Genomic DNA, 25,181 nt, shown 5'->3' with positions numbered 1-25,181 from the left:
TATTTATGGGGGGAACCAAAGTCGGTCCATTTAGGTTTGTCACAAGTTCAAGTCAGGTTGTCTCTTTTTTTTCCAGGAGCGAGTGCCCCTGCAGTTTCCTCGGAGCAGATTATGAACCAGGAGATGTGATCATGACTTCAGCAGGCGTTCAGTAAGCTCCTCCCCTTCATTTCTACCTTCAGTCTAGACTTATGAGTGTCAGGCTTTATTTTTGTAAATAAATTCTGTAACAATGAACTGTGACATTACTGATATTACATGAGGCAGTTTAGTTAGCAGTTAGAGAAAGCACAGAAAACACTGGGAACTGCCTTTAATTTAGTCAGTTAAAATAATGCAGTACTGAGGAGCAGAATTTACTTTCAGAACAAAGGAGTCTAAAGTTTCTGGTTTGCTGTGGTTCAGATTTCCTAATTTTTTCTCAATAAAAAGCTCTACCTCCTGTCAGTCACGACCACGTAAAAGGAAAATCTGTGTAAGAAAAGTTTATATTTTTCTAGAGATATTCTTTTCAATCAAGTGTTTCAAGTCAAATGTTTGAATGAACAAAAGACTCCAGAAAATTAAAAAAATTTCAAAATAGAAAAAAATTGCTTTGTTTAATTCAAATTGTTACTTTAAGTTAGGCCAAGAGCTTATTAGGTTCTTCCCTGCATATTAAAAATATTACGTTTTAGAGTTCCACAAAAAACAAAAAACAAAACAGGAACATTTCTTTCCTGTTGGAGATGATGTTGGATTTCTTGCAAGTTCTGTCCAGAGATCCAACATCAGAAGACTTCTGTCAAGTAATGTAACACAGGCTGTTTGTTTAAATTGTATAGGGACCAGCTGTAATCAGCAACCTTTTTGGTGAAACAATACAATGTGTGGAAGAAAGCTAATATAATTTCCACCTTGAGAAAGACTGAATCACCTGGGGAGTATAAATCTGTTCTTTAAATTTCTAATTTGGTGAAACTCATATTAGGGAAATTACCAAAAATGAGCAAAGTCAATGTAAGAGGACAAATAACAGAAACTACATACATTGCAGTATATTGACATTATCACCAAAGTACCAAACCTGTATTTAATTTTAAATATGTGAAAATTCTATGAATTTTCTCCAGTTGCCATCATTAAGGTGAGTAATGTCTCTCTGTGCCTCCTGCAGGCTCTGTCTGAATGGTAGACTGGTGTCCCAAACACAAACAGGCACAGGTGAGTCCATTTGATTTTGTTAATCTGATCTTTTTTTTTAATCTTAAGGCAAAAACAAGAATTGAATAATAGAAGTTGAAGAGGAGTTTAGAGCTCAGAGTTCAGAAAGATATTGAGACAAGAGCTGGATGGTAGGGAAGAGTTATAGATGACTGGAAGGGTATAGCTGAAGTCGGAAACTACCAAGAAGGCATTTGTCCTTTGGACAAAGAAATGAGAACAAGGAGACTTGGTGGTAGAATGAGGAAGTACAAGACAGTGATAAAAGGAAAAGGTTAGCAAAGAAAAGTGGGATAGTCAGGGAGATGAAGAAAGTAAAGAAGTAAGTTTGGGAGGCTGGGTGAACAGCAAAGAGAGAAGAGGGAAAGGAAAGTGTTTATAATAAGTTGTACATGAGGCTGGAAAACAAGGAAGGACAAAATGACTTGCGTTGATTAAGTAGGGAGGGAGACTGAGTTGGAAAGTATGTGCAGCAGGTTAGTATGATTCAGGATAGATATGGAAATGTAGTAACAAGTGAAGAGAGCATGTTAAGAAGATAGAGGAAGTATTTTGAGTTTATGAATGTAGAAAATGAGAGAGAGAACAGATGGAGGAAAGTTAATGAATCAGGAAGTGCAGAGGATTAGTAAGGAGGAAGTGAGGGCAGGTATGAAGATGATGGAGAGTGAAAAGACAATTGGCCAATGTGACATGTCTGTGGAATAATGAAGATGTCTAGGAGAGAAGGCAGTGGACTTTTTAAGCAGATTGTTTAATACAGTCTTGGAGAATCAGAGGATACCTGGGCAATGGAGAAAAAGTGTACTGGTACCAGTTTTAAAGAACAAGAGTGATGTGCAGATCTGTAGTAACTACAGAGTGACAAAGGGGATGAACCTTACCGTGTATATGTTGAAGCTCGGTCAAGAAGAGAGGTGATGATCAGTGAGAAGCAATATGGCTTCATGCCAGGAAAGATCACTGCAGATGTGATGTTTGCTTTGTTATTGGAGAGTATAGAGAAGGTCAGAAGAAGTTGTACTGTGTCTTTGTGGATCTTTCTTATAGCCAAGAGAAGAAGAAGTATGTGAGGATAGTGCAGGACATTTAAAAGGACAGTGAGACAACGTGAGGTATGCAGTGGTGGGGGTGGTATTACAAATTGTGATGGAGGTCAGATAGAAGTGTCTGTGGATGATATTTGCAGCTAATATGTTGATCTGTAGTGAGAGTAAGAAGCAGTTGAAAGAGTCTGGAGAGGTGGAGGTATGCTCTGTGAAGAAGAGGAATGAAAGTTAGTAGAAGGAAGACAGAATATATTTGTGAAGGGAGACAGGAGGAAAGATGGACATGCAAGGAGGAGCAATAATGAAGTTGGATGAGTTTGAATACCTGGGTTGAACCATCCAAAGCAACAGACATAAGAAAAGTAAAGAATGTTCGAGTGTGGTGGAGTGGGTCTAGATGAGTGTCAGGCTGATTTGTGATAGAAGGATCGCAGCTAGAGTGAAAGTTTACAACATGGTAGTGAGACCTGCTATAATGTACGGTTTGGAGATAGTGGGACTGACAAAAAGATCGGAAGCTGAGCTGGATGTAGCAGAGCTGAAGATGTTGAGTGTTTTTGAGACCAAGATGGACAGGATTAGTCATGAATACATCAGAGGGACAGCTCAGGTTGAACAGTTTGAGAGGCAGGGCTGAGATAGTTTGGACATGTGCAGACGAATTATAGAGAAGATTCACAGATGTAGTGAAGGAGCACATGCAGAGGGTGGGTGTGACAAAGGAGGATGCTAGGGATATAATGAGATGGAGGCAGGTGACTGACTGTGATACCCCCTAAAGGAAGTAGCCAAAAGAAAAATAGTCAGTGGATATATATGTTTGTGTCATATCAACTTTCATACTGTGAGTACTGTGAGAAATTACAGTCCTAAGAAAATGTGAAAAAGTGCCTTTTTTGATAGTGAAGATTAATAATGCATGAGCTAAAACATTGATGTGTTTATGTTGTTCAGCATTCATACCTAACAAACTAATTTTTCACTCTTCTTCACTGTCAGTTTAAAAGTGACACCAAAAATCTACAAAAAATCTGTGATGTCATTTTTACTTACAGACAGATTGTGTCCAGAAGGTCAGATCTACCAGAACTGTTCAGAAGGGGAGGATGGCCTCCTGCCGGGAAGGGGTGTGTCCTGTGAGCGCACCTGTGAGTCTTACCTGCTCAACCTCACCTGCTCATCACACGAGCCCTGTCTGGCTGGATGTGTCTGCCCGCCTGGGTGAGTGACAGCTAGTACAAATGTATTCTGTCCATTGGTGAATAGTTATACATAGAAGGTAATGGCTGCTTTATAATGTAAAAAAACTCCTTTTGATTGGACAGTACTGCACTTTTAAAATCCATTTTATTTTAATTTGATTGTAATTCTTCATTTCACAATTTTAAACAAAAGCTACTCTCGTTATGGAATCCAAATTTAAAAAGGGAAAAGGAGAAAAATAGAGAATTGAATATAAAAAATAGAAAAGGTATCTGGAAAAATTTATTTGCTTTCATTCAGCTGACTCTCTGGGATGTGTGATCTGTAGCAACAAACTAGTAAATAACAGAATTCAAAATAGAAAGATCAAACTGATTATTCACACTTCTCCACTCGTAATAACCCTGAGATTCTTGTGCATGCATTGGTCTTTAGTCACAGTGCAGAGTGGAAGTATGGTCAGACTAAAGATGGAGACTGAATGTAACAATTTAACATTTTTGTTTCATATCAGGGTAAAACAATGAGGTAAAACAAAGGGTTCCAAACTCCTGCTTAAGTGGTACAGAATCTTGAAAAGTTCACACATAGCAGACTGTAGTTATGCTAGTTAACTGTTTGGTATCAGGTTGATTGAGCAAAGGAACAAGATGTTTTTCTTGAGCAGTAAAGGTCAAGAAATGAGTGTTTCACTTAATGAAATCTTATGCTGTTAGTGTACCTGACTGAAGCTGATGTCACAGAGAAACTGGCTGCAGGTTGATTAAACTTTCTTAAAATGTCACAGAAGCCTGAAATAGTCTTCCACCCCCCTCCTTCCCATACCTGGTGATGCTGCTTGTGTGATACATGTAGTCAGCACTTCATTATAACCATTTGTTTCCCAACATAAAGTAATAAGCAGACGTAGCTGTTCATTTTGTGTGGACAGTTTTAGATAAACTTAGCCCAGTTGTTCTGTTAACCTGACTCATCTTCTGGTTGAACTTGCTAATTCCCTGCTGGCTTCTAATACATGAATTTTCCTGGTTTTTAATTCCTTTTTTTGGGGGGGGGGACTGCCTTGCTTCATCTACTGGTCAGACCAGTAAAATGTATAAGTTGGAATTAAGTTTTTTTGGGGAAATTTTTACATTTATAGATTTAAAGATATAAGCCTTGTGGAAGTGTCTGTTGATGTGACATAAGGAAAAGTGCAGATTTTCTGTGGCAGACAAAGGACGGGATTCCAACAGATGAGGTGAACAGACATTATGGGTAGAATACAGTCATCTGACCCCTTTAATCCTCTCTGGCTGTCAGCCTGAAAGGGGGGTTAAGTGGTTTCATTCTGTGACATCAACCAGGAGTCATCCTGATTACAATACGCACAGGCAAGGGTTAGTTTAAGGATGTCGCATCTTATGACATATTTGCATAGATTATATAGTTGATTGATGAGAGCGCTACACCTGCAAACAGAAGGATTATATTTCTCGATTTTAGAACTGTCAAAAATATAAAATCTTTGTTTTTCATGTAAAAGCAGAAGAGCTGAATAAGTATACAAAAGAACAATGAAACAGTGTAGCGCTAAAATGGTAACTCTTAAAAGACAATCAAAGATTCTATCTGTGAACCTCAAATCACGTATTTATGAAGGATTTCCATTAACAAATAAAACTGACCTTGTTAGGCTTTCTGACATTGTCAGAGAATTTGGCCCTAGCTTTAATTTGAGAAAAAATAAAACCTATCGCTTAAGGTGATTTGGAAAACTATCTGACCAATGAAAGTCTTACATTTGGAAAACATAGACACCACTGAAATGAGAGACCATCTGGTTTGTTGCCAATATACAGATCAAACACCAACATCCTTGTATAGAGGGATGCTTTTGTAAACATTGACTCGAGTCACTTGTAAATCTGTGAAGGCACCATTAACGGTGAATGCTATATAGTTCTGGACTAACATGTACTACAAAAGATCATCAGCAAGACAATGCTGAACAAATAAACTTTAAATAAATATATATTGTACATATCACGTCAGCATCGATGATCAGGCTCCAAACTGACCTGTCTCAATTCATTTTTGTCACCCATTCACACAACTCACTAAACCCACATGACCCCAAAATATATCAAAGTAGCTGATGTTTGACCGTTAAGCATCTTGTTTGTATCCACCACCATCCACCACCACACCACTGAAAAACCATTAAAAATATAATTCAAACAACTACTAATTGTCTAAATGTGTTTTTAAATAATCTGAAGTACTACTGTACTGTGCTATGTGTATTTATATAGTCAAAAAAATGCTAAAACAAGACCAAGGTTAGATTTTTCTTATTATATGATGAATATAAATAAAAACTTTACATTCAAGACTTGTTTTGACGGAATTACAATGAGTACTAACGGTAACATTAACATTAAAACGGAGCGATCGTGGTTCAGGGACTTGGGAATCTCATCTTGTAACCGGAAGGTTGCCGGTTCGATCCCCAGCCCTGTCTGTTTTGGTCGTTGTGTCCTTGGGCAAGACACTTCACCTACTGGTGATGGCCAGAGGGGCCAATGGCGCGATATGGCAGCTTCTGTCAGTCTGCCCCAGGGTAGCTGTGGCTACAAATGTGGCTTGTCTCCACCAGTGTGTGAATGAATAGTGGAATTGTAAAGCGCTTTGAGGGTCTCGAAAAGAGCTATATAAATGCAATCCATTATTATTATTAAAACATATCTGCTGTCTCTCCAAGAAAATAACCCTAATGTATGTCAGTGAAGACTGCCATTAGCTTAAATTCTTAGTGGTTAAACTGGTGAAAATTAAAGCATAGTCTTTCTCTAAATCTCATTTTGAAGCATAAATGGCAGAAATAATAGAAGCCTTAAGTTTTACTGAACAATTAGACTAATTTAAAAAAAAAGAGGAAACAATCAAAAGTTCTCACAAACGTATTTTTTTATTCAATAAAAGGGCAGACCCATCCCAGAGTATATTGCTATCTAGTTAACTAATATCCATCATTTCTCTGTCTTATTTGTTTTTCCATATTTTTTACCCTCAGTGCCTACCCACCCGTGTTCCTGTCAGGTTAGATGATTAGATTTCAAATTTAAATGTAAAATTATGACATTATACTTGACCTGAATGCATATGCCTTGGTTCACTGGATAAAAAGGGGATCTGTTCTTTAGTTAATCGTTGCCATGGTGAATCTTAGTATTGAAGCTCTGTTGAGGATTGCTTTCTTTCTCTACAAACACATTCAATTCAGGGTCAACATACTCAGAGTTGATTGAACTTACTTTGATCATCCTACTTTCTTAAAGAGGAAACTGTGAGTTGCTGATCTCAGAGTAAATCAGCTCGGAGTTTGTGGTTAGACTCAGAGTTTGTTGAACCGACTTCCTGGAATTTGGCCTTGCATTGAAGCTCCTCTTGGTTACTTTAGCTCCGTTCTATAAATAGCACCAGTCTGGGTTTTCTGCCTGTTACTCAGAGCACTATCTCAGCAAACCTACTGAAATATAGTGATACGGTGAAAAGGTCGGAGAGGGGCAAAAATGGTCATCTGAACCCTGAGTCACCTTTGCTGACCTCACTGGTGTGATTCAGATATCCCTGTTCACTACATGGAGCAAACTGACCTTTTGGGTGTCAACAACATCATAACCTCTAAATCTGTCGTCCAGTTGTAGCTCAGGTGTTTAAAAAGTCACTGAAACCTGAGTTAAAAAAATATGGCACAAAGAAATCTCATTCAGCCCTTCTGCTTCTTGATGACAGATGTATTAATGAGTGTAGTGATAGTGAGACAGTTTTAAGGTTCACTGGGAGATCAACTGATCTGTATGAGATCAGCCTGGAGTCATATTCTGCTACATAGAAGCCTGTTTGTTTTTCTGCTAATCAAGGGTTGTTTTTACAGAAGAAACCTTTATTATGATTCTTATTTTAAAGATTTATAGAGTTCACAAATCAGTGATGTTAACATGACTCACCACACCCTCCCCCAAAAATTCTAAATAAGTTTAAAAAGCAAAATTTAACTACCTTAATATTGTATTTTGGTAGCATTAATGTTGGCAAACATTAAATTTAGTCTTAGCTAGCTAGCATTGTGTTTGCATTAGCAGGTATTCAAAATAATTCATTCAGTATTGATATTTAAGTTGTCGAGGGTTAGGGTTACGAGCTAACTGGCAAAATTCTACAGGGTGAGTTTCTCCGTACTGTTAATATTAATGTCATTGCTCTTATATATATATGTGCATTTGTGTGATAAATACAAAATATGCAATTTTATTTTCTAATTCATATTTAGAACATACTTTGTGGCTGTTCACTTTGAAAAGTGCTGCTTTCATGCCTTTCGTCCACCTGTAATTTTTCTTTCAGGGCAATGCATGATGGTCTACAGTACTGGGGGCTGTCTTTCTAGTCTTTCACATTTCATCACCAGTCACCAGAATGAATGATAGCAGCTTATTAGCAGCTTCGTTACAGATGCAATCAAGAAATGTGGCTTGTCAGAAATACTTAATCAACCAGTCTGCTATTAGCTATTAGCAGACTGCTAGCAGACACAAGCATAATGTGAGCTTTGTTTCCGGACCTGTTTATTTCTGTTAATTGAACAATATCTCAAGGCTAAGTTCTCTGGTGAAATTAAGCCATCTTTGGTAGAATAGAATTAATAGGATGAGTAACAGTAATAGCTTTTTTTCAATTGTGAACATTGAGCATTTGGGAATTTTTGTGCACAACCTTTTTATGAGACACTGTGGGATTCAGTGAATACACTGTATATTATGTAAATATTCAAATTCACTATGCATTTGGACAGCAATACTAATACCAATAGTGTAAAGGATGAATCTGATGAATAGTTTTTTGCCCAGTGAAAGCATCAAAACAGGAGCTGTTTTGAGGAAAACACCAGGATTCAGTTCAAAACTTACCCCTGTCTGTTTATTGACTAATCTTTGTTAGCATTTCTCAGCAGTTAGTTTATCTACCTTCTCAGATTCTCTTGTCTCTGACCTGAAAGGGCTGAGATGCATTGGCATTTCTTTGTACCGTTTTCAAACGGTAACTGTAACTGTAACTTCGGTCGTTGCTGTGCTTTTTGGAAGTCGAATTTCCCAGAGGAACCCACCCGAGGGATTAATAAAGTTCTATCTTATCTTATCTTATCTTATCTTATCTTATCTTATCTTATCTTATCTTATCTTATCTTAAACAACTTAGTTCTTGAGTATTTTATAGGATGATGTTGGTATTTACTATGCTTTTACAACTGTCTGAGCTTACAGCACGATGAGGTTTGTATAAACACTTTAAAAAAAATAAAATGTCACATGCAATAAAAAAAAAATTTATATAGAGAGTATTTAAAAATCTAAAACAGTTGAAACTGGTACATACCAAATTTATTGCAGCTTATTTTCTATATAAATGATGAATTTGAGGACAAATAAAAAAACACATCTTCCCTAACCCTAACCCGCAGACCTGAGATGTAGCTTTTACTTTTAATTAATTCTTCAAACCCTAGTGTCATATTTACATCTTGGACATTGAAATAATAACCTTTATAAGATTTCTGATTTCAATAATATTAACTATATCTCCACAGCTTTAGTTGTGTTTACTAAAGCAGTCAACAAATGATAAGCAGCTTCTTCTTCTTCTTATATTAACTCTACACTTAAATGACTATCAAAATACAAAAACCCTTTCTAAACTCAGAGTCAACTGCAAGGTATTCATCTGAAGCGGGACTTTAAAACCTCTAATGGGAAATGATTAGCTGAGGTGCAGACAGATGAATCCATTGTGTCTGCATTCACAATGGCACACTTTGTTTATGATCAAAATGTAGACCATTCATTCATTCCTTCTGTGTCAATTAGTCCAGCTGAACTCATATGAACCTGGACTTTCAGGTGCAAAACAGAAACATGCAGCCTGCTGGAATTTGGTTTTGGTTACAGGTTTTGTTTTAGTTTAGACTCATGAGATGATTCAGTGTGTTGTAAGCAAAAACAAGTTTAGGTGATAAAGATGATATACCTTGTCAGGTCTGCTGCCTTTTGAAAGAGCTAGTGTCTAGGATAAGTGGGGAACATCTGGTTAAAAAAAAAAATTATTTACTTGCAAAATGTAAAAATGTAGTAAAGTATATCCTCCTCATCCCAGACTTTGCACTAAGACGCCCCAGTACTGAAAAAATGAGGCAATTTGTAGCAGAAATTATTTTATGCATTTTATTAACTGTGAAATGGTCATCATGTCAGCATGTTTTGATCTGTGTGTGATAGATCTCACACACAGGGTGGCTGTGGCTCAGGTGGTAGAGCAAATCAGCTACTAATTGGAAGGTCGGTGGTTCGATCCTTGGCTTCTCCAGTCTGCATGCCAAATATCCTTGGGCAAGATACTAACCCCAAGTTGCCCTCTGATGCGTTCATCGTCATCAGAGGGTCTAATTGCTTTCTGGTCATACTCATCAGTATGATGAGTATGACGATGTGTGAATGTACTTTAGTTTGCACTTGTGTTTAGAAGTGCTTGTATGAATGGGTGAATGAGGCATGTTGTATACAGCGTTTTGAGTACTCCGGGAGAGTAGAAAAGAAAAACATCAGTCTTTCTTTAAATTATTTTCTGCCCCAAATAAACGGATCAATTCACCTGCTAATCTTGTGAATGTAATTTACGATTGCAAACGTCATTAATAATCTAGGCCATAGGCTGCATACCGTCAGGGATAATTTTCAGCTTATTGTCTCTACTTGGTGTGCAACACTTGGGAGTACACTCAATGCAAGGCAGACTGCAGTCGAGCCATTGCGCTGTTTGACTCATCTGTCATCATGTTTTTCAACTACTTATTCCTCAGTCCACTTTACATCACGCGAAAGAATGAAATTCAAAATGAGGGCTGTGTTTATGAGAATTTATTCATAATGTGCTCATAGGTCAGAACAATAAATGATTTTCATATCTTTGATCAGAGAAATTGATACAGCAGTTTGGCTGCCAGATAAAGGAAGCTGTTAGCACCGTTTTATCTGTGGTGTAACTCTACTCAGATGAACCTGAGGTTTGTGGCGAGACTATTCAGTATGTCACGGCAGCCTCGCCAGTGGATATAGCTCAACCATGGATATTACAAGATACTTATCAGCTTCGTCTTGCAGAGACGAAAGCAAATGGATGGTTGCAGACAAAGACTGTTTCTTTCTCTATCTCTGAGAATCCTAATTGTCTGGTTTTCTCATGTAGCTAACATGAGCGTTACAGTCCACAGTCGCCCACCCCTGAAATTTGTTCTGGGTTCCTGGCATCTCTCTGCTCTGGAAGCAGACCTGCTTTGGCTCTACCTCTGTTATTCTCTTGGCAAAATGACAACGCTATAACTTGATAGCATGCCTTTAGGTCACTGTTCTTCAATAGTTAAAAAACACTGCTTTCAGAGAGATTGGATTATTTAGATGCAGAATTTTGAATTGAATTGAATCTTTATTTTGAACATGTTTAAATAGTATAACAACAACAACAGAGAAAAAGAGACAAGCAAACAAAACAAAAGGAAAACAAAGCAATAATAATTATAAATAACTTAAATATAAATATAAGTTGCACCCACACACACATATACACATCCCCAGTGTGAAAATAGTGGGTGAGACACCCGATCAAAACCCTACCTCCTCCCTGTACTTTGCAAAAAACATATTTTTGAACTGAGTCATGCTGATTGCTTCAGTTCTTCACTTAGTCTATTCCACAGCTTCACTCCACACATAGAGATGTAAAAACTTGTTAATTTTGTACGGATACAGGGATGTTTTAAATTAAATTCAACATGATCATTTGGAAATGATTTGCCTATTTAGATTTCAGGAGTGATTAACCCTCCTCAATGAGTGCTTTACAAATTAAATCATACTCTCTGGTAGGGGCAGAGCTGCTTGTGCATCATGTTCATTTGGTAGTAAACGGTAAGCGGTCTTTGATTTTTAATTAACGTCTGGCTGGCAGTGGGTGTTTGGTTAGGGTCAGGGAAAGTTAGTAAGTAAACGGATATGTGTAGGCTGTTATAGATACTGTTTTTGGTGTAATTATTGGACAATTATTTGTCCGTCAACTTAAAATGAACATAAAATCATGTTAATGGAATTTAAAAATGCATAGTCTTACATCGGTTAGGTTCCTCAAGTGGTGATTGTTGGTGTGTACTTTCATGTTACTCTGTAAACATGTAAATAGCTGACAGAAACTGTCTCATAATCACCATTTAGCAACATAAACCTGAGGCTACAACCCCACACACCAACACAAATCCTTAATGAGGACACACATGTCTAAAATCTTTCTCATAGTAGAATACAACGCTGACCGCACATAGCAAAAAAAAAAAAAAAAACAGCACAAGTGAGCGATCGCCACAATGATTCTACTTTAGAAAGATGAACAGGTAGAAAGGGAGGCTGCAGCCTCACTCCTCATCTGCTTGTTGCCTGTTGAAGTTAAGGGTCTGCATACTCAGTTTGGTATTCACTCAGCTTCCACTCTGGGTTCTTAAACCCAGCTTAGTCTTGGCAAGCACCTGCCAAGACTAAGCTAGTCTTGGCAGGTGCTTGCAAAGAACCAAAGTTGTGTTAGCAGCACAATGCGGTTGTTTCTGTCTTGGATGCAGTTTTCCACATTACCATTTATCTCATCATTTTGTGCAATAAGAATAAATTTCCATATCCATGCTCTAGACTGCCTCTGACACACATAATTGCAGTACTGGGAACCAGTTTCCTACAAGAACTGGTTCTCGATTCCTATCCGTAAATATCATGGTAATTTTAGACTTCTAATGATTATCTGTTTGATTTTCATGGCACAATACATCACAGCATACATCTTTAAAAAGCAAGACCTGGGTACAGAAGTTTGAATTTACTTTGGAAATTTCTCTAATCCACACAGGGTCAAAAGTATACATAAAAGATCAGATATATACACATGCCCCCACTAATATTTCACTAAGCGTCCTTTAGGAAGTTCCACCTCGTTCAGATGCTTGTGATAACCATCAGGAAACCTCTGGCAAACCACTTAAAAAACAAAACAAATATCACTTCAGTTTATTGGGCTTTGCAGGTATTCATTTATGTACATTTATGATTTTGACTCTTTTTCAGCCATTCTGTTGTAGATTTGATGCTGTGTTTGTGATCATTATCCTGTGTTATGACTCAGTTTTAGCAAATTTTAAGCTGTTGGAAAGATGGTTTTACATTTAAATAAACTGCTTCACATTTAAACATGTCAGATACATTTTCAGTGGCAGTGGTGATGAAGGCAAGTCCAAAGCACTGCACCACAGTAATTCAAGATGCTTTCAAGATGTCATGTGCTCCTGTTTTTTATCGAGACTTTGTATTAAAAAGGATATAGATTCACACTAGTCTTGTTGTAAAATCTTAACATCTTTATACTCTGTCTTGGTGTTTTGAATAAGAATAAGCTTAGCAAGGGGCAGGTGCGACTAAGAATGACTTGTTAATCACACAATGAAGCATACCCACATTTAGTCTCCTTGTTGACTCTAATGAATATGTTTATAACATCAAGATATGTGTGCAGAGAGATGAGTAGAGTGCTTGACAACCAAGTCTTTTTGATCCCTGCTGGCTATTAGAAAAAAACATGCTGATTTAAGGCACTTTAACACTGGCTTTACTTTTCAGCCCCAGCATACAGAATTCATTGGTCTCAATTCTACATAAACTCAGTGCTTTAAAAGTGTTTTTCCTTTAACAGTTGGGTGTTTCCCACAGGCTGCTGAAACATGGAGATGAGTGCTTTGAGCCCGCTGCATGCCCCTGTCTGTGGAAAGGAAAAGAGTATTACCCTGGTGACAGAGTCTCTTCGCCCTGCTACCAGTGGTATGTTTCCACAGATTCAGTGTTTTTAGAAAATTTTGTTCATTAAAATTGAAAATCTTCCTTTCATGTTACATATCTTCACATATCATATTTCCCTTCTCTCTATAGGCAATAATTCATTTTGTCACGCTTTACAAATTTGGTCTTGGCCTCGCCAACAATAGCTGTCAAATTAATATGATCATCAAGCGTTTGCTTAAATTTCTAATACCATCGCCAATTTTTCAAAGTCAGATTTAGCCTGAAAGCTCAGAATCCCGAGGTTGTCAGAGCATCGAAAGTGGCCACCTGATATCTATAATTCTCTGCTATCACAGCACAGAAAAAGGCCTTGAAAACAGAGCGGGCCCTTGTATGACTCTTTGATTCTCTGCTTCAGACTGTTCATCGCTAGTGAAAGGAAACACTCTCCCAGTGATCTCAGTCATTCTCCCATCCTTCCATTTCTTCTTCAAGCCTCAGCCAGGGAAGAAGATGTAGATGACAGCCTAATAGTGCAATGAGCTGCAGTTCAGCCTTTGACAATTCACCGGTCACTTTTCTGCCTTCTGTAAACCTGAGGCTCTCAACAAAAGGAGGCCATTAGATGTGAAAAAAATGTCCTCTAACTAAGTGGGAACAAGTTGATGCCGAATCACTGAGGCATTGCTGTCTTTGTAGTGTTTGCCAGCATGGGACGTTCCAGTGTGTATTTCAGCCGTGTCCATCGTTGTGCACGGCTTACGGTGATCGCCACTACAGGACGTTTGATGGGCTGTTATTCGACTACGTTGGAGCATGTAAAGTTTATCTTGTAAAGGTATGTGAGAAAAAGATTATTATAGCCATTACATGAGCATGTGATATACTTTTTGGTCCATAACAGTGGACCCCCCCTTACACACACACACACACACACACGCACACACATGCACACACACACAAACCTGCTTTACTCTGTAATAATAAACACTAAGCCTATTGTTACACTGAGATTTCTAAGCTATAAAGACATTTACTGTTACAGCAGCTGTGTTTTCTCACCTCCACAGAGCAGTGCTGATATAATGCTCAGTGTCACAGCTGAGAACATCGACTGTTTTGACAGTGGAATCATCTGCAGGAAGTCCCTGCTGATCAATGTTGGAAGATCCTTTGTTGCTTTTGATGATGACACTGGGAAGCCAGTAAGAGTCACTTTTAAAGCAATTTCTACTGCTAGCGCAGAGTGATGTGCTGCACAGTGTCTTTGTGTGTCATCTTTGTTTCTTCTGAATAAGATTTAAGGATTTTTCAGTGGATAGCTGCCATCTAACTACAGTCACTCGTTTATGCAGAATCCATCCAGTGTGATTGACAGGAAGCAGATAATGTTCATCTGGCCAGCTGGGTACTTCACAGCGATTCATTTCCCAGAGGAAGACGTCACAGTCCTCTGGGACCGAAAGACTACAGTGCATGTCCAGGTTGGACCTCGCTGGCAGGTAAGATGCTGGTTCAGTGTTTTGTTTTGTTTTTTGCAGATCTTCAGCTGATCTTCAATATAAGGTGACTCCACAAATGATACCTAATAAACTGATGTTATACCAGTTTGATATTTTAGGATTTTTCTGGTTCCTAATTGAGCTGAGTGACCTCTGAGTTATCTGCAGCCATGATGGGAATCACTTGTAGTTTAGCTGATTATTTTTGTGAAAGGTCGGACGGTATGTTGCTATGAATCGTGGCACGTCCTTTCCTTTCACAAAGGAACATACAGCGAATCATCTCAGAAGCACTGAAGAACTTAACAGATTTTTTTTCATTCAGACTGTTGAACACACCACTCTCAGAGCAGCATCCAACAGGCAGTTCTGTGTTACTGTCAGTCACAAATTTTAAGAGGCTATGATATAAAGTAAAATGTAATATCATGACGGTATTAACAACATATGAGCTAACAGGCTAAAAAGAGGCGATGTGATGTGTTCAGGGGAAGCTGAGCGGATTGTGTGGGAACTTTGACTTGAAGACAGTGAATGAGATGCGAACGCCTGACAACATCGACTCCCCAACACCACAGGAGTTTGGAAACAGCTGGACTGCAACAGAGGTGAGCAAAACATCACCTGTATGTTCATCATGCTCTGATGAAGGCAATTAACTGTGAAATTAACATTTCACTTGGACAATAACTTGCAAGCCTATTCATCACAACTTCAGTTTATTTGAAAACTGAAATAGTGATTCATTTATAGTGAAATTGATCTTTCTCATTTGACATAAATGTTTCTTTTTATCTCCCTGTGTATGTGTGCGTCTTTAGTGTGTAAACAGTCCAGATATCAGACATCCCTGCACTCTCAGTCCACTCAGAGAACCTTTTGCAAAACGACAATGTGCTGTCCTGCTCAGTGAGATCTTCCAAGCCTGCCACCCAGTGGTGAGTAACAAAACGTCTCTACCCTGGGCTTTTTACAAGTACTACAGACTTTTTATTTTTTAATTAAGGGGTAAAATTCTACTTGCTATTAATTCATCTATTTGTAATAAATTTGTAAAAAAATTATTTCTTATATTTGCCCTTAGGTGGATGTCACCTGGTTTTACATGAACTGTCTAGCAGACACATGTGCCTGCAGCCGAGGAGGCGACTGCGAGTGTTTCTGCACCAGTGTGGCGGCGTACGCCCAGCGTTGCTGCCACCAGGGTGTACCTGTGGACTGGCGTTCTCCTTCTCTATGCCGTGAGTCAGTCAGACCACAGGGAGTAAAATTCCCATCTAGTGTTTCTTGCTAACGTTTGCAGATTTTATTTGTTAAAGCATTCCTTTTTGAACATTTTAATGTAGACATTGTATGTTTAATTAATTACAGAGGAATAACTGAGCTTCAATAGCTTATCTGGAAAAAAAACACAAAAACTAAAAAAAAAATGATGTTCTAATTGTAGTTACATCGTTATCAGTTAAACTGCTATCAGTTGAAAAGCGGTTGTTGAAAAGCAAATTATTATTAATAGTTGTCATAATTAATTATATATAAATTCTTCTCAACAGTAAAATTAGATAATTTATGTAAATGTCAAGATGGAAACTATAAAAGGGAAGAACTTGATGCAAGTTTAAACTATGTTGTGGGGCATTTTAAATGACCATATATTGATATTGATCTTAAAATCCTATACTGGTTAGGCTCTAATAAAAATTTATATCTACTTTTCGTGCTTATAAAGTACCTTTCAGTACTACTTTCATAGTATTTATATCATTATTGATAGTAGTAGTACTCATCCTGTTATTAATAAGAGTCTCTTTGTTTCCGTGCAGCGTACGATTGTGAATTCTACAACAAAGGTATAGCAATTTCTCCACACATGCGCACGCACACACACACACACACACACACACACACACACACACACACACACACACACACACACACACACACACACACATATATGTGTGTGTATGTATAGAGAGAGAGAGAGAGAGAGGGAGATTTCTATATATAAATGATATGCCCTGCACTTTATATAAAGAAGTATAAATGTATTATTAAAATGCAATAATATGCAATGCAACATTGATTATTTTAATGAAATGACCACTCACAGTCAAGTATTATGCAGTGATAGAACAGCAGTTTTTAGGCTGTTGGAGAAATTATGAGTTCAAAGAGGTAAAATCCTACAATAAAGTGTGGATGCCTGTCTGCAGTTCTGGGTAAAGGTCCCTTCAGGCTCTTTACCTTCAGGGATCGGACGACACTGTTGGCAGCCAGCAAATCCAGCAGCTTTGTGTTCCTGCAGCGTGGCAACATCAGCGACACCCCTGACATCATCTCGCTGTTCATGATGACACCTGGCCTCAGCAGAGCGCGACCACACGGTGAATGAATTTGTTTAAAATGAAAAGGTTTACTTTGTATACAGAGAGAGATTCATTTCATTGCAGGAAAAATAATAACTGCTCAAAAAACTGATTTCGTTTTTTTTCTTCTATTTCAAATGATGATGTCAGCATTTTAATTACAACTGTTGACAATAATTATGACTTCCAAGAGGAAGGAAGTTTCTTGTGTTTTTATATTTAGTGAGTGTGGGAAACTGGTTAGTTCAGAAGCTTTATAGTTTTATTTTACACTCATTTCTTTTCAATGTAGAAAACAGTCTGTGTCTGCTTTACTAGTGTAGGGTTTGGTGGTATCAGTGCATGAAAGAGATCTTCTGTAGTGGGTTTGGGAAAGTTTGATCGTTGTGTAGATACCACAGTGGTATATTTTCCTGTCAGCAGAATACAGCAGGCTCCTGAATGAAAGAGACGCAGGTATGCTGGCTGAAAGCCAGTAGGAAGCTGTTTAAACAGGGGAGCTCTGATGTTAAATTCACAGCTAAAAAAAATTTGTTTCTTTGGCCAAATCTGTAATGTCTGGTTTCTCAACTCTGACTCTTTACCTTCTGGTGACTGGACAAGGAGTCCAGTTCTTTTTTTCTTGGAAGAAAAAAAACAACACGAAGGAAAAAGGCGTAAGAATGCAAACTTTAATATCTATTCTGTAAGTGTGGTAGACTCTATTTATATATATTCAGCTATCAATTTCAAAATACAAAGCTTAGCAATCAAGCTGAAAATACAGCAGCGATATATTATCATTGTAAAGTTTTAGCAAATAATTGTTAACCCAATGTTTTCTCTTCTTTTAGCTGTTGATTGCTGTTGCTATTGCACTCATTGTTTGGTTGGCCTTTGCTGAGCAGATGCTATCTGCCTCACACCTTTTAAATTTATTATTAATAATAGTGAACATAAAAGTTCCAAAAACCAAAACATGTGTTAAAAAACTCCACTAGACTGAGAGCAGCTGTGTAAAGTTTGTTTAGAGCAGTGGTCCCCACGGGCCACGGACCGTTAGTTGTTTGGTACCGGCCCACGAGAGTTGAGGCTCGGGTGTGAGATTTATGGTTTCCAGGGCTTTTTATTGGTTTTTATCTTTTTTTTATTTATCGTTTTTATTGTTAACTCTGTTTCCCTGGGCCTTTTCATGTGTGTTATGAATAAATCTTTTTTTTTTTTTTTGTACCGGTACTGGTTTTATTTAGTTGTATCTGTGACCCCTTAAAGGCTGGTCCATGAAAATATTGTTGGTCATAAACCAGTCCATAGCGCAAAAAAGGGTGGGGACTGCTGGTATTTATGTCATAATTAATGTTAGCTTATTAGCGCTTTAAAAACTGCCTTGTGGTGCCTTCTAGTGTTTGAATTTAAAGTTTGAGCTTGAACTTCTTTTCCTGATGAAAGCACGATTCCTACATAACAGACATGTGTTTGACATTTTATTTTCTGGATGATCTTTCTCCATCCTGTCATCTTACATTAATGAGAAAATCAGAGTTTCACTAAGAATCTCTCTCTGCAGCGACTGAAAACAGGCTAGCTGGCTTTCTCATCTTTCACTGTTTCCTTTGTGTTTGGCAGTGTTTGGAATGATTTGAGTGCGACCTGTGAAAACACTGATGGAGGAGATGGACTCTCATTGACTTACATTGGTAGCATGGCCCAGAGATCAGATTGCTAAATGCTAATATAGCAACCTGAGCTGCAGGCTGGTGAGCAAGCCAAGACACTAGCTTGTTCCAAAGCTAGTCTCACTTTTTATCACATGTGAGCGGAGATACTGCTGCACTTTGGATTATTTTCATACAATATACATTTTCTTCCACTTAATAAACTTTAAAAATAATTTTACACTTGAAAAGAGGACCGAGGAATGTAATCAAGTGATAAGCATAAGAACATGTAATATGGATTCAAAACTTCTATTGTATTTTGGCCTTCAGTTTTGGTGAAAAAGTGAAAATAAAGCTGCACCACTAAATAATTTCTATTGTGAGTACCAGTAGGTTTTCTTTGTGTAAAGGCTGTGTTCAGCTGCCATGTTAAATGTGCTGCTATGAGGATCTTTCTTTCTTTCAATTTTATTTATACAACTCCAAACCACAACAACAGTCACCTCAAGGCACTTTATATTGTAAGGTAGACCCTACAATAATACATACAGAGAAAAACTTAGAAATCATATGACCCCCTATGAGCAAGCACTTCAGCTGGCAACAGTGGGAAGGAAAAACTCCCTTTTAACAAGAAGAAACCTCTGGCAGAACCAGGCTCAAGGAGGGGCAGTCATCTGCCATGATTGGCTGGGGAGAGAGAAGGAAGACAGGATAAAAGACATGTTGTGGAAGAGAGCCAGAGATTAATAACAAGCATGATTCAATGCAGAGAGGTCTATTAACACATAGTGAGTGAGAAACGTGACTGAAGAAGAAATACTCAGTGCATCACGGGAATCCCCCAGCAGCCTGCACTTACTGCAACATAACTAAGGGAGTATTCAAGGTCACCTGGTCCAGCCCTAACTATGCTTTAGCAAAGAGGAAAGTTTTAAGCCTAATCTTAAAAGTAGAGATAGTGTCTGTCTCCTGAATCCAAACTGGAAGCTGGTTCCATAGACGAGGGGCTTGAAAATTGAAGGCTCTGCTTCCCATTCTACTTTTAAATACTCTAGGAACAACAAGTAAACCTGCAGTGCAAGGGTGATAGGGTACTATAAGGTCATTAAAATAAAATGGGGACTGATTATTCAAGACCTTGTATGTGAGGAGCAGGAATTTGATCTTTGTTGGTTTACACAACTGAGTTAAACAGTATGTAACTCAGTGTTAATAATAATATATAAAAGCTGTTCCTTACAGTGGCAGTATGCTGTTTATACTGTATTTATACTAGAGAGCAAACAGTTGAAATAAAGGTTGAATTCAGTGAATGAATCTAAGCATCATCAGCTTAAGTTTAATTTGATCTCTTGATGTAACCTAACACTGACTGAGAACACCGCAGCTACTGTGCACCAGTCCAACATAGTGCAACAGAGTACTTTCATGAAACCTTTCAATACCACAAAGTTAGTGTACTATTGTTTGGCAAGATGTTTCCCAGTATGAAAAAACACACCTTCATATCATATACAGGTCCAATATCTGATTTTAAAAAAAGCCATTCTTCCTGTCCAGTCCTGCGTTTCTTATCAGGAATACAATACCTTTAGCTAGCAGCCATTTTTTTGTGTTTGCTGATATTTGCTGAGCTGATAGAAATGTTACACTTGAAATAACCTGCCACTCAAAAACATGACAATATCAATGCTCACGTTTCTGCTTCCGCCTTGAAGTCACACTGATGTACCTTGTTTCACTTTTCACTTTTCATCCGTTTTAAGCCTCAAACACTTTAATTAATTCTTCAGTTTTTTTAAGAATACTCCACCCCAACTTATTCAGATTTTTTAACACCAGAGTGTGACTGTGCATAAGTAGAACTGGTAAATTCAAGCAATTTGTCTTATTTGTCCTTTAAAAAACATAATCACAGTAGCTCTTCTGCTTTGCGAGCTTTTCTTTATACTTATGAATTTTTTTCTTTTTTTTTTACTCAGACACGTCACGAGTTTCCTTTGAGGCAGCTGACAGGCCAAACTACTTCCTGTCTGCTAGCCCCAATGGCCAGTTGACGTTGGCCAAGTGGCAGGAGAGCGAGGCATTCTGGGAAAGAGCCACCTTCATCCTCCGCAGGAACACCTGGATCCCAGGCTATGACTCACTCGAGTCCCATGCAAAACCCGGCTTCTTCTTATATGCTGCTGTACCTCGCCTCTACCTAATCAAATACAAACACTTGGACAGCTTCCGCAAGGCCACGCTGTTCAAACTGTCAGGTCAGCAGCACATCACATAACACTCAGTAATCATCAGTGTTGCTGATTTTTTTATTTATGATCATAACAAAAAAAATAATGCGGTCATGATGACAGGGCTGGAACTGGAAACTGGCTGCTTAAGACCTCACAAGCACAACTTTTTCTAACCTAACTTTTTTGATGTGAAAGACTTACTTGAACCATGACTTGCATATAAACAGACTTCCAGCATGTTCTAGAGTTAAATCACAGTAGAGATGTTAGTTACCTCGACTGTTTTGGCAGCGTTTGCAAGCGTGATATTCTTTCTGTCTGTTAACACGAAAGCTCAAAAAGTTTTAAATGAATTCTGGTAAATCTTTGTAGGAGTGTAGAGGGAGTCGTGTTAATAATCCATTAAAATTTGCCTTACTGTTATGTAAGGATTCTAAATATCACATTATAGTTTGCATTCAAATATCATGCGACATTTGACCTCTGACCTCACTTTTACATCTTACATCTGCTCTTGTTTTCTTTGCTCAGTTCAGTTTGCTTCTATATCAACATCCTGTTTATTTAGATGTTTACCTTAGGGACCTTGGGTTAATTTGCTGCTTTATATTTTTGACTCGGGTATCGGCAAGGATTCAGTGGGTCGTTATTGCTTCTCTGTGGTGCCAAGGGTCAAGACTACTGGCTCCTCTGCTCATATTTTCTGTTAACAGGGCAGTGAGGCTAATAACTGATGCTAAAAATATATCAGCAACATTTGCTGATGGCAGTAAATGCCAGTCCAGATACAGACATGCTAATGGTGTTGATCTTTTTCTAGTCAGTCCAGATAGAAAATGTGATGTTTAATATACAGAAACATTTAAAATGAGCATTATTTTTGTTTCATAATGTAAATTTACAGAATGAATGATATTTGCATGAATGAATGATACTAAATCCTTGTTTTGATTGTTTCTCAGCCATGTGTACATTGTAACTTTAGGGGTGATTAAACTGTCACATATTACCATAATGCTTACTAAGCTTACTAAGCATTTAATAAGTATTGTGTGTTTTTGATCAGGCCCAAACCCAGACGCCCCACCAGCTCCTCGCTGTCAGTGGAGGTACGACGCCTGCGTCAGCCCCTGTTTCAAGACATGCAGCGACCCGTTCGCTGAAGCCTGTATCACCATCCCACAGTAAGATCTTCCCCTTTACTTTGAACATTACAGCCAGAATTATCAGCTTGAACAGTCAGTTCTACGCATACATTAAAGACTTCAAAGACTGGGACCAGGTCTTCAAGCATGTGCATCCACAAAGTGACTCTGCTGCATCAAATCAGCAATAAGATAGCATCATTCTAGTATCAGTTTGTGATTAAATGAGATCAATCTGTTTGTGATAATATGCTGATTAGCTGTGATAAATTTGCAAAAATTGCAAATCTGTTTTCATTCAGAGCCCAACCAAACCTCATAGATTTGAAACAGAAATCCAAAAACACTTTCACGAATGGTAATGTAGTTCCTGCAGCACAGCAATTTAACCTCAAAATGACATAGGCGCTTGGGATCCTTGCTTTTACTTAGGAATATAACAAGAGGACAATCAGTTGGCTACCAATTGAATCAAGTTCCCTACTGCAAAGAGACACACTGGAAACGAGTTGTGCTCATCAGTGGAGACTGATTCAGATTGATTGCAGCGTAATGGCAATCTATTTGTTTACCTGCAAACTTTCTCCAACCCATCCAGCAGTGACTGCAGTCAGTCTGAGTTGGGCCTCACTTGTTTCGATGCAGCTTGTCTTTCTCTGGGTTAACTGTGAAGTTTCTTCTGTGTAATCTCTTTCCAACCAAAAATGGTTGGCCAGAGAGTTGCACAGTCAACCACTGGGTGAACGCTTGGTCGCCACAACTACTTGTAATTGCATTGATTTTCCAGACTGCCATCCTATTTTTACTCTAGTATGACATTAATCAACCTGACTACTTGCAAATACATGTTTAGTGAAAATGCTGAGCTGATGTTTGAACTGACAGAAACTTTACAAATTTCATTTTTCAATTCATACTTAATGAGAACTTGGGGGGAATCACATAATTATGAAACTGGGATCTTATAATCACAATAAAAGATCTTGTAATGACGACAACAACAACAACAACAACAAAAATACGCTTATGGGAGCTATCCATCATTACTATACTTGAGAGAAATGTGGGATTATTGCTCCGTCATACAATTTATGATCTTAAATATTAATGAAAAATTTTTGAAGTATTTTTTAAAGTTTATTTCAGAGATGTTGCTGAAACTTTCCTGATGCTGATCATGATATTGTTTAAAAAGAGAATTATGACAGTGTTGCTCTTTTAGAAATAAAATCCTTGATTAGTTTTCCTTCTATTTACAGTGGGGCAAAAAAGTATTTAGTCAGCCACCGATTGTGCAAGTTCCCCCACTTAAAATGATGACAGAGGTCAGTAATTTGCACCAGAGGTACACTTCAACTGTGAGAGACAGAACGTGAAAAAAAAATCCATGTATTCACATGGTAGGATTTGTAAAGAATTTATTCGTAAATTAGGGTGGAAAATAAGTATTTGGTCACCTCAAACAAGGAAAATCTCTGGCTCTCACAGACCTGTAATGTCTCCTGTAAGAAGCTTTTCTGTCCCCCACTCGTTACCTGTATGAATGGCACCTGTTTGAACTCATCATCTGTATAAAAGACACCTGTCCACAGCCTCAAACAGTCAGACTCCAAACTCCGCCATGGCCAAGACCAAAGAGCTTTCGAAGGACACCAGGAAAAGTATTGTAGACCTGCACCAGACTGGGAAGAGTGAATCTACAATAGGCAAGCAGCTTGGTGTGAAAAAATCAACTGTGGGAGCAATCATCAGAAAATGGAAGACGTACAAGACCACTGATAATCTCCCTCGATCTGGGGCTCCACGCAAGATCTCATCCCGTGGGGTCAAAATGATCATGAGAACGGTGAGCAAAGATCCCAGAACCACACGGGGGGACCTGGTGAATGACCTGCAGAGAGCTGGGACCAAAGTAACAAAGGTCACCATCAGTAACACACTACAACGGCAGGGAATCAAATCCCGCAGTGCCAGACGTGTTCCGCTGCTGAAGCCAGTGCATGTCCAGGCCCGTCTGAAGTTTGCCAGAGAGCACATGGATGATACAGCAGAGGATTGGGTGAATGTCATGTGGTCAGATGAAACCAAAGTAGAACTTTTTGGTATAAACTCAACTCGTCGTGATTGGAGGAAGAAGAATACTGAGTTGCATCCCAAGAACACCATACCTACTGTGAAGCATGGGGGTGGAAACATCATGCTATGGGGCTGTTTTTCTGCCAAGGGGACAGGACGACTGATCCGTGTTAAGGACAGAATGAATGGGGCCATGTATCGTGAGATTTTGAGCCAAAACCTCCTTCCATCAGTGAGAACTTTGAAGATGAAACGAGGCTGGGTCTTCCAACATGACAATGATCCAAAACACACGGCCCGGGCAACAAAGGAGTGGCTCCGTAAGAAGCATTTGAAAGTCCTGGAGTGGCCTAGCCAGTCTCCAGACCTCAACCCCATAGAAAATCTGTGGCGGGAGTTGAAAGTCCGTGTTGCTCGGCGACAGCCCCAAAACATCACTGCTCTCGAGAAGATCTGCATGGAGGAATGGGCCAAAATACCAGCTACTGTGTGTGCAAACCTGGTAAAGACCTATAGTAAATGTTTGACCTCTGTTATTGCCAACAAAGGTTATGTTACAAAGTATTGAGTTGTATTTTTGTTATTGAGCAAATACTTATTTTCCACCCTGATTTACGAATAAATTCTTTACAAATCCTACCATGTGGATTCATGGATTTTTTTTTTTTTTCACATTCTGTCTCTCACAGTTGAAGTGTACCTCTGGTGCAAATTACTGACCTCTGTCATCATTTTAGGTGGGGGAACTTGCACAATCGGTGGCTGACTAAATACTTTTTTGCCCCACTGTATTTTGTATGCGCAGTCCTTTGTTAACAGCTCTTAACGCTTTGGCCTCTGAGTACCGATGCAGAGTTT

At 38.5% G+C, this 25,181-nt stretch overlaps 1 protein-coding gene across 11 annotated transcripts in view; it reads left to right on the top strand.

Annotated features, from left to right (window-relative positions):
* otog (otogelin) overlaps positions 1-25,181 on the top strand; it is a 68,625-nt gene that overhangs the window by 23,034 nt on the left and 20,410 nt on the right. For all 11 annotated transcript variants that reach the window (XM_082532129.1, XM_082532128.1, XM_082532130.1 and 8 more), the window contains 14 exons: positions 77-151; positions 1,157-1,203; positions 3,308-3,473; positions 13,289-13,396; positions 14,057-14,195; positions 14,428-14,562; positions 14,713-14,859; positions 15,348-15,467; positions 15,681-15,797; positions 15,944-16,100; positions 16,683-16,709; positions 17,073-17,243; positions 20,848-21,126; positions 22,169-22,286. In XM_082532129.1, coding sequence (XP_082388255.1) covers positions 77-151; positions 1,157-1,203; positions 3,308-3,473; positions 13,289-13,396; positions 14,057-14,195; positions 14,428-14,562; positions 14,713-14,859; positions 15,348-15,467; positions 15,681-15,797; positions 15,944-16,100; positions 16,683-16,709; positions 17,073-17,243; positions 20,848-21,126; positions 22,169-22,286 — 1,806 coding nt within the window. The remainder of the gene's footprint in view (positions 1-76; positions 152-1,156; positions 1,204-3,307; positions 3,474-13,288; positions 13,397-14,056; positions 14,196-14,427; positions 14,563-14,712; positions 14,860-15,347; positions 15,468-15,680; positions 15,798-15,943; positions 16,101-16,682; positions 16,710-17,072; positions 17,244-20,847; positions 21,127-22,168; positions 22,287-25,181) is intronic.

The sequence above is a fragment of the Aulonocara stuartgranti genome (genome assembly GCF_965226115.1).
Source record: "Aulonocara stuartgranti genome assembly, chromosome: 1".
Lineage (NCBI taxonomy): Eukaryota > Metazoa > Chordata > Actinopteri > Cichliformes > Cichlidae > Aulonocara > Aulonocara stuartgranti.
Note: the sequence above shows the minus strand (reverse complement) of the source record. Positions and strands in the feature narration are given on the sequence as shown.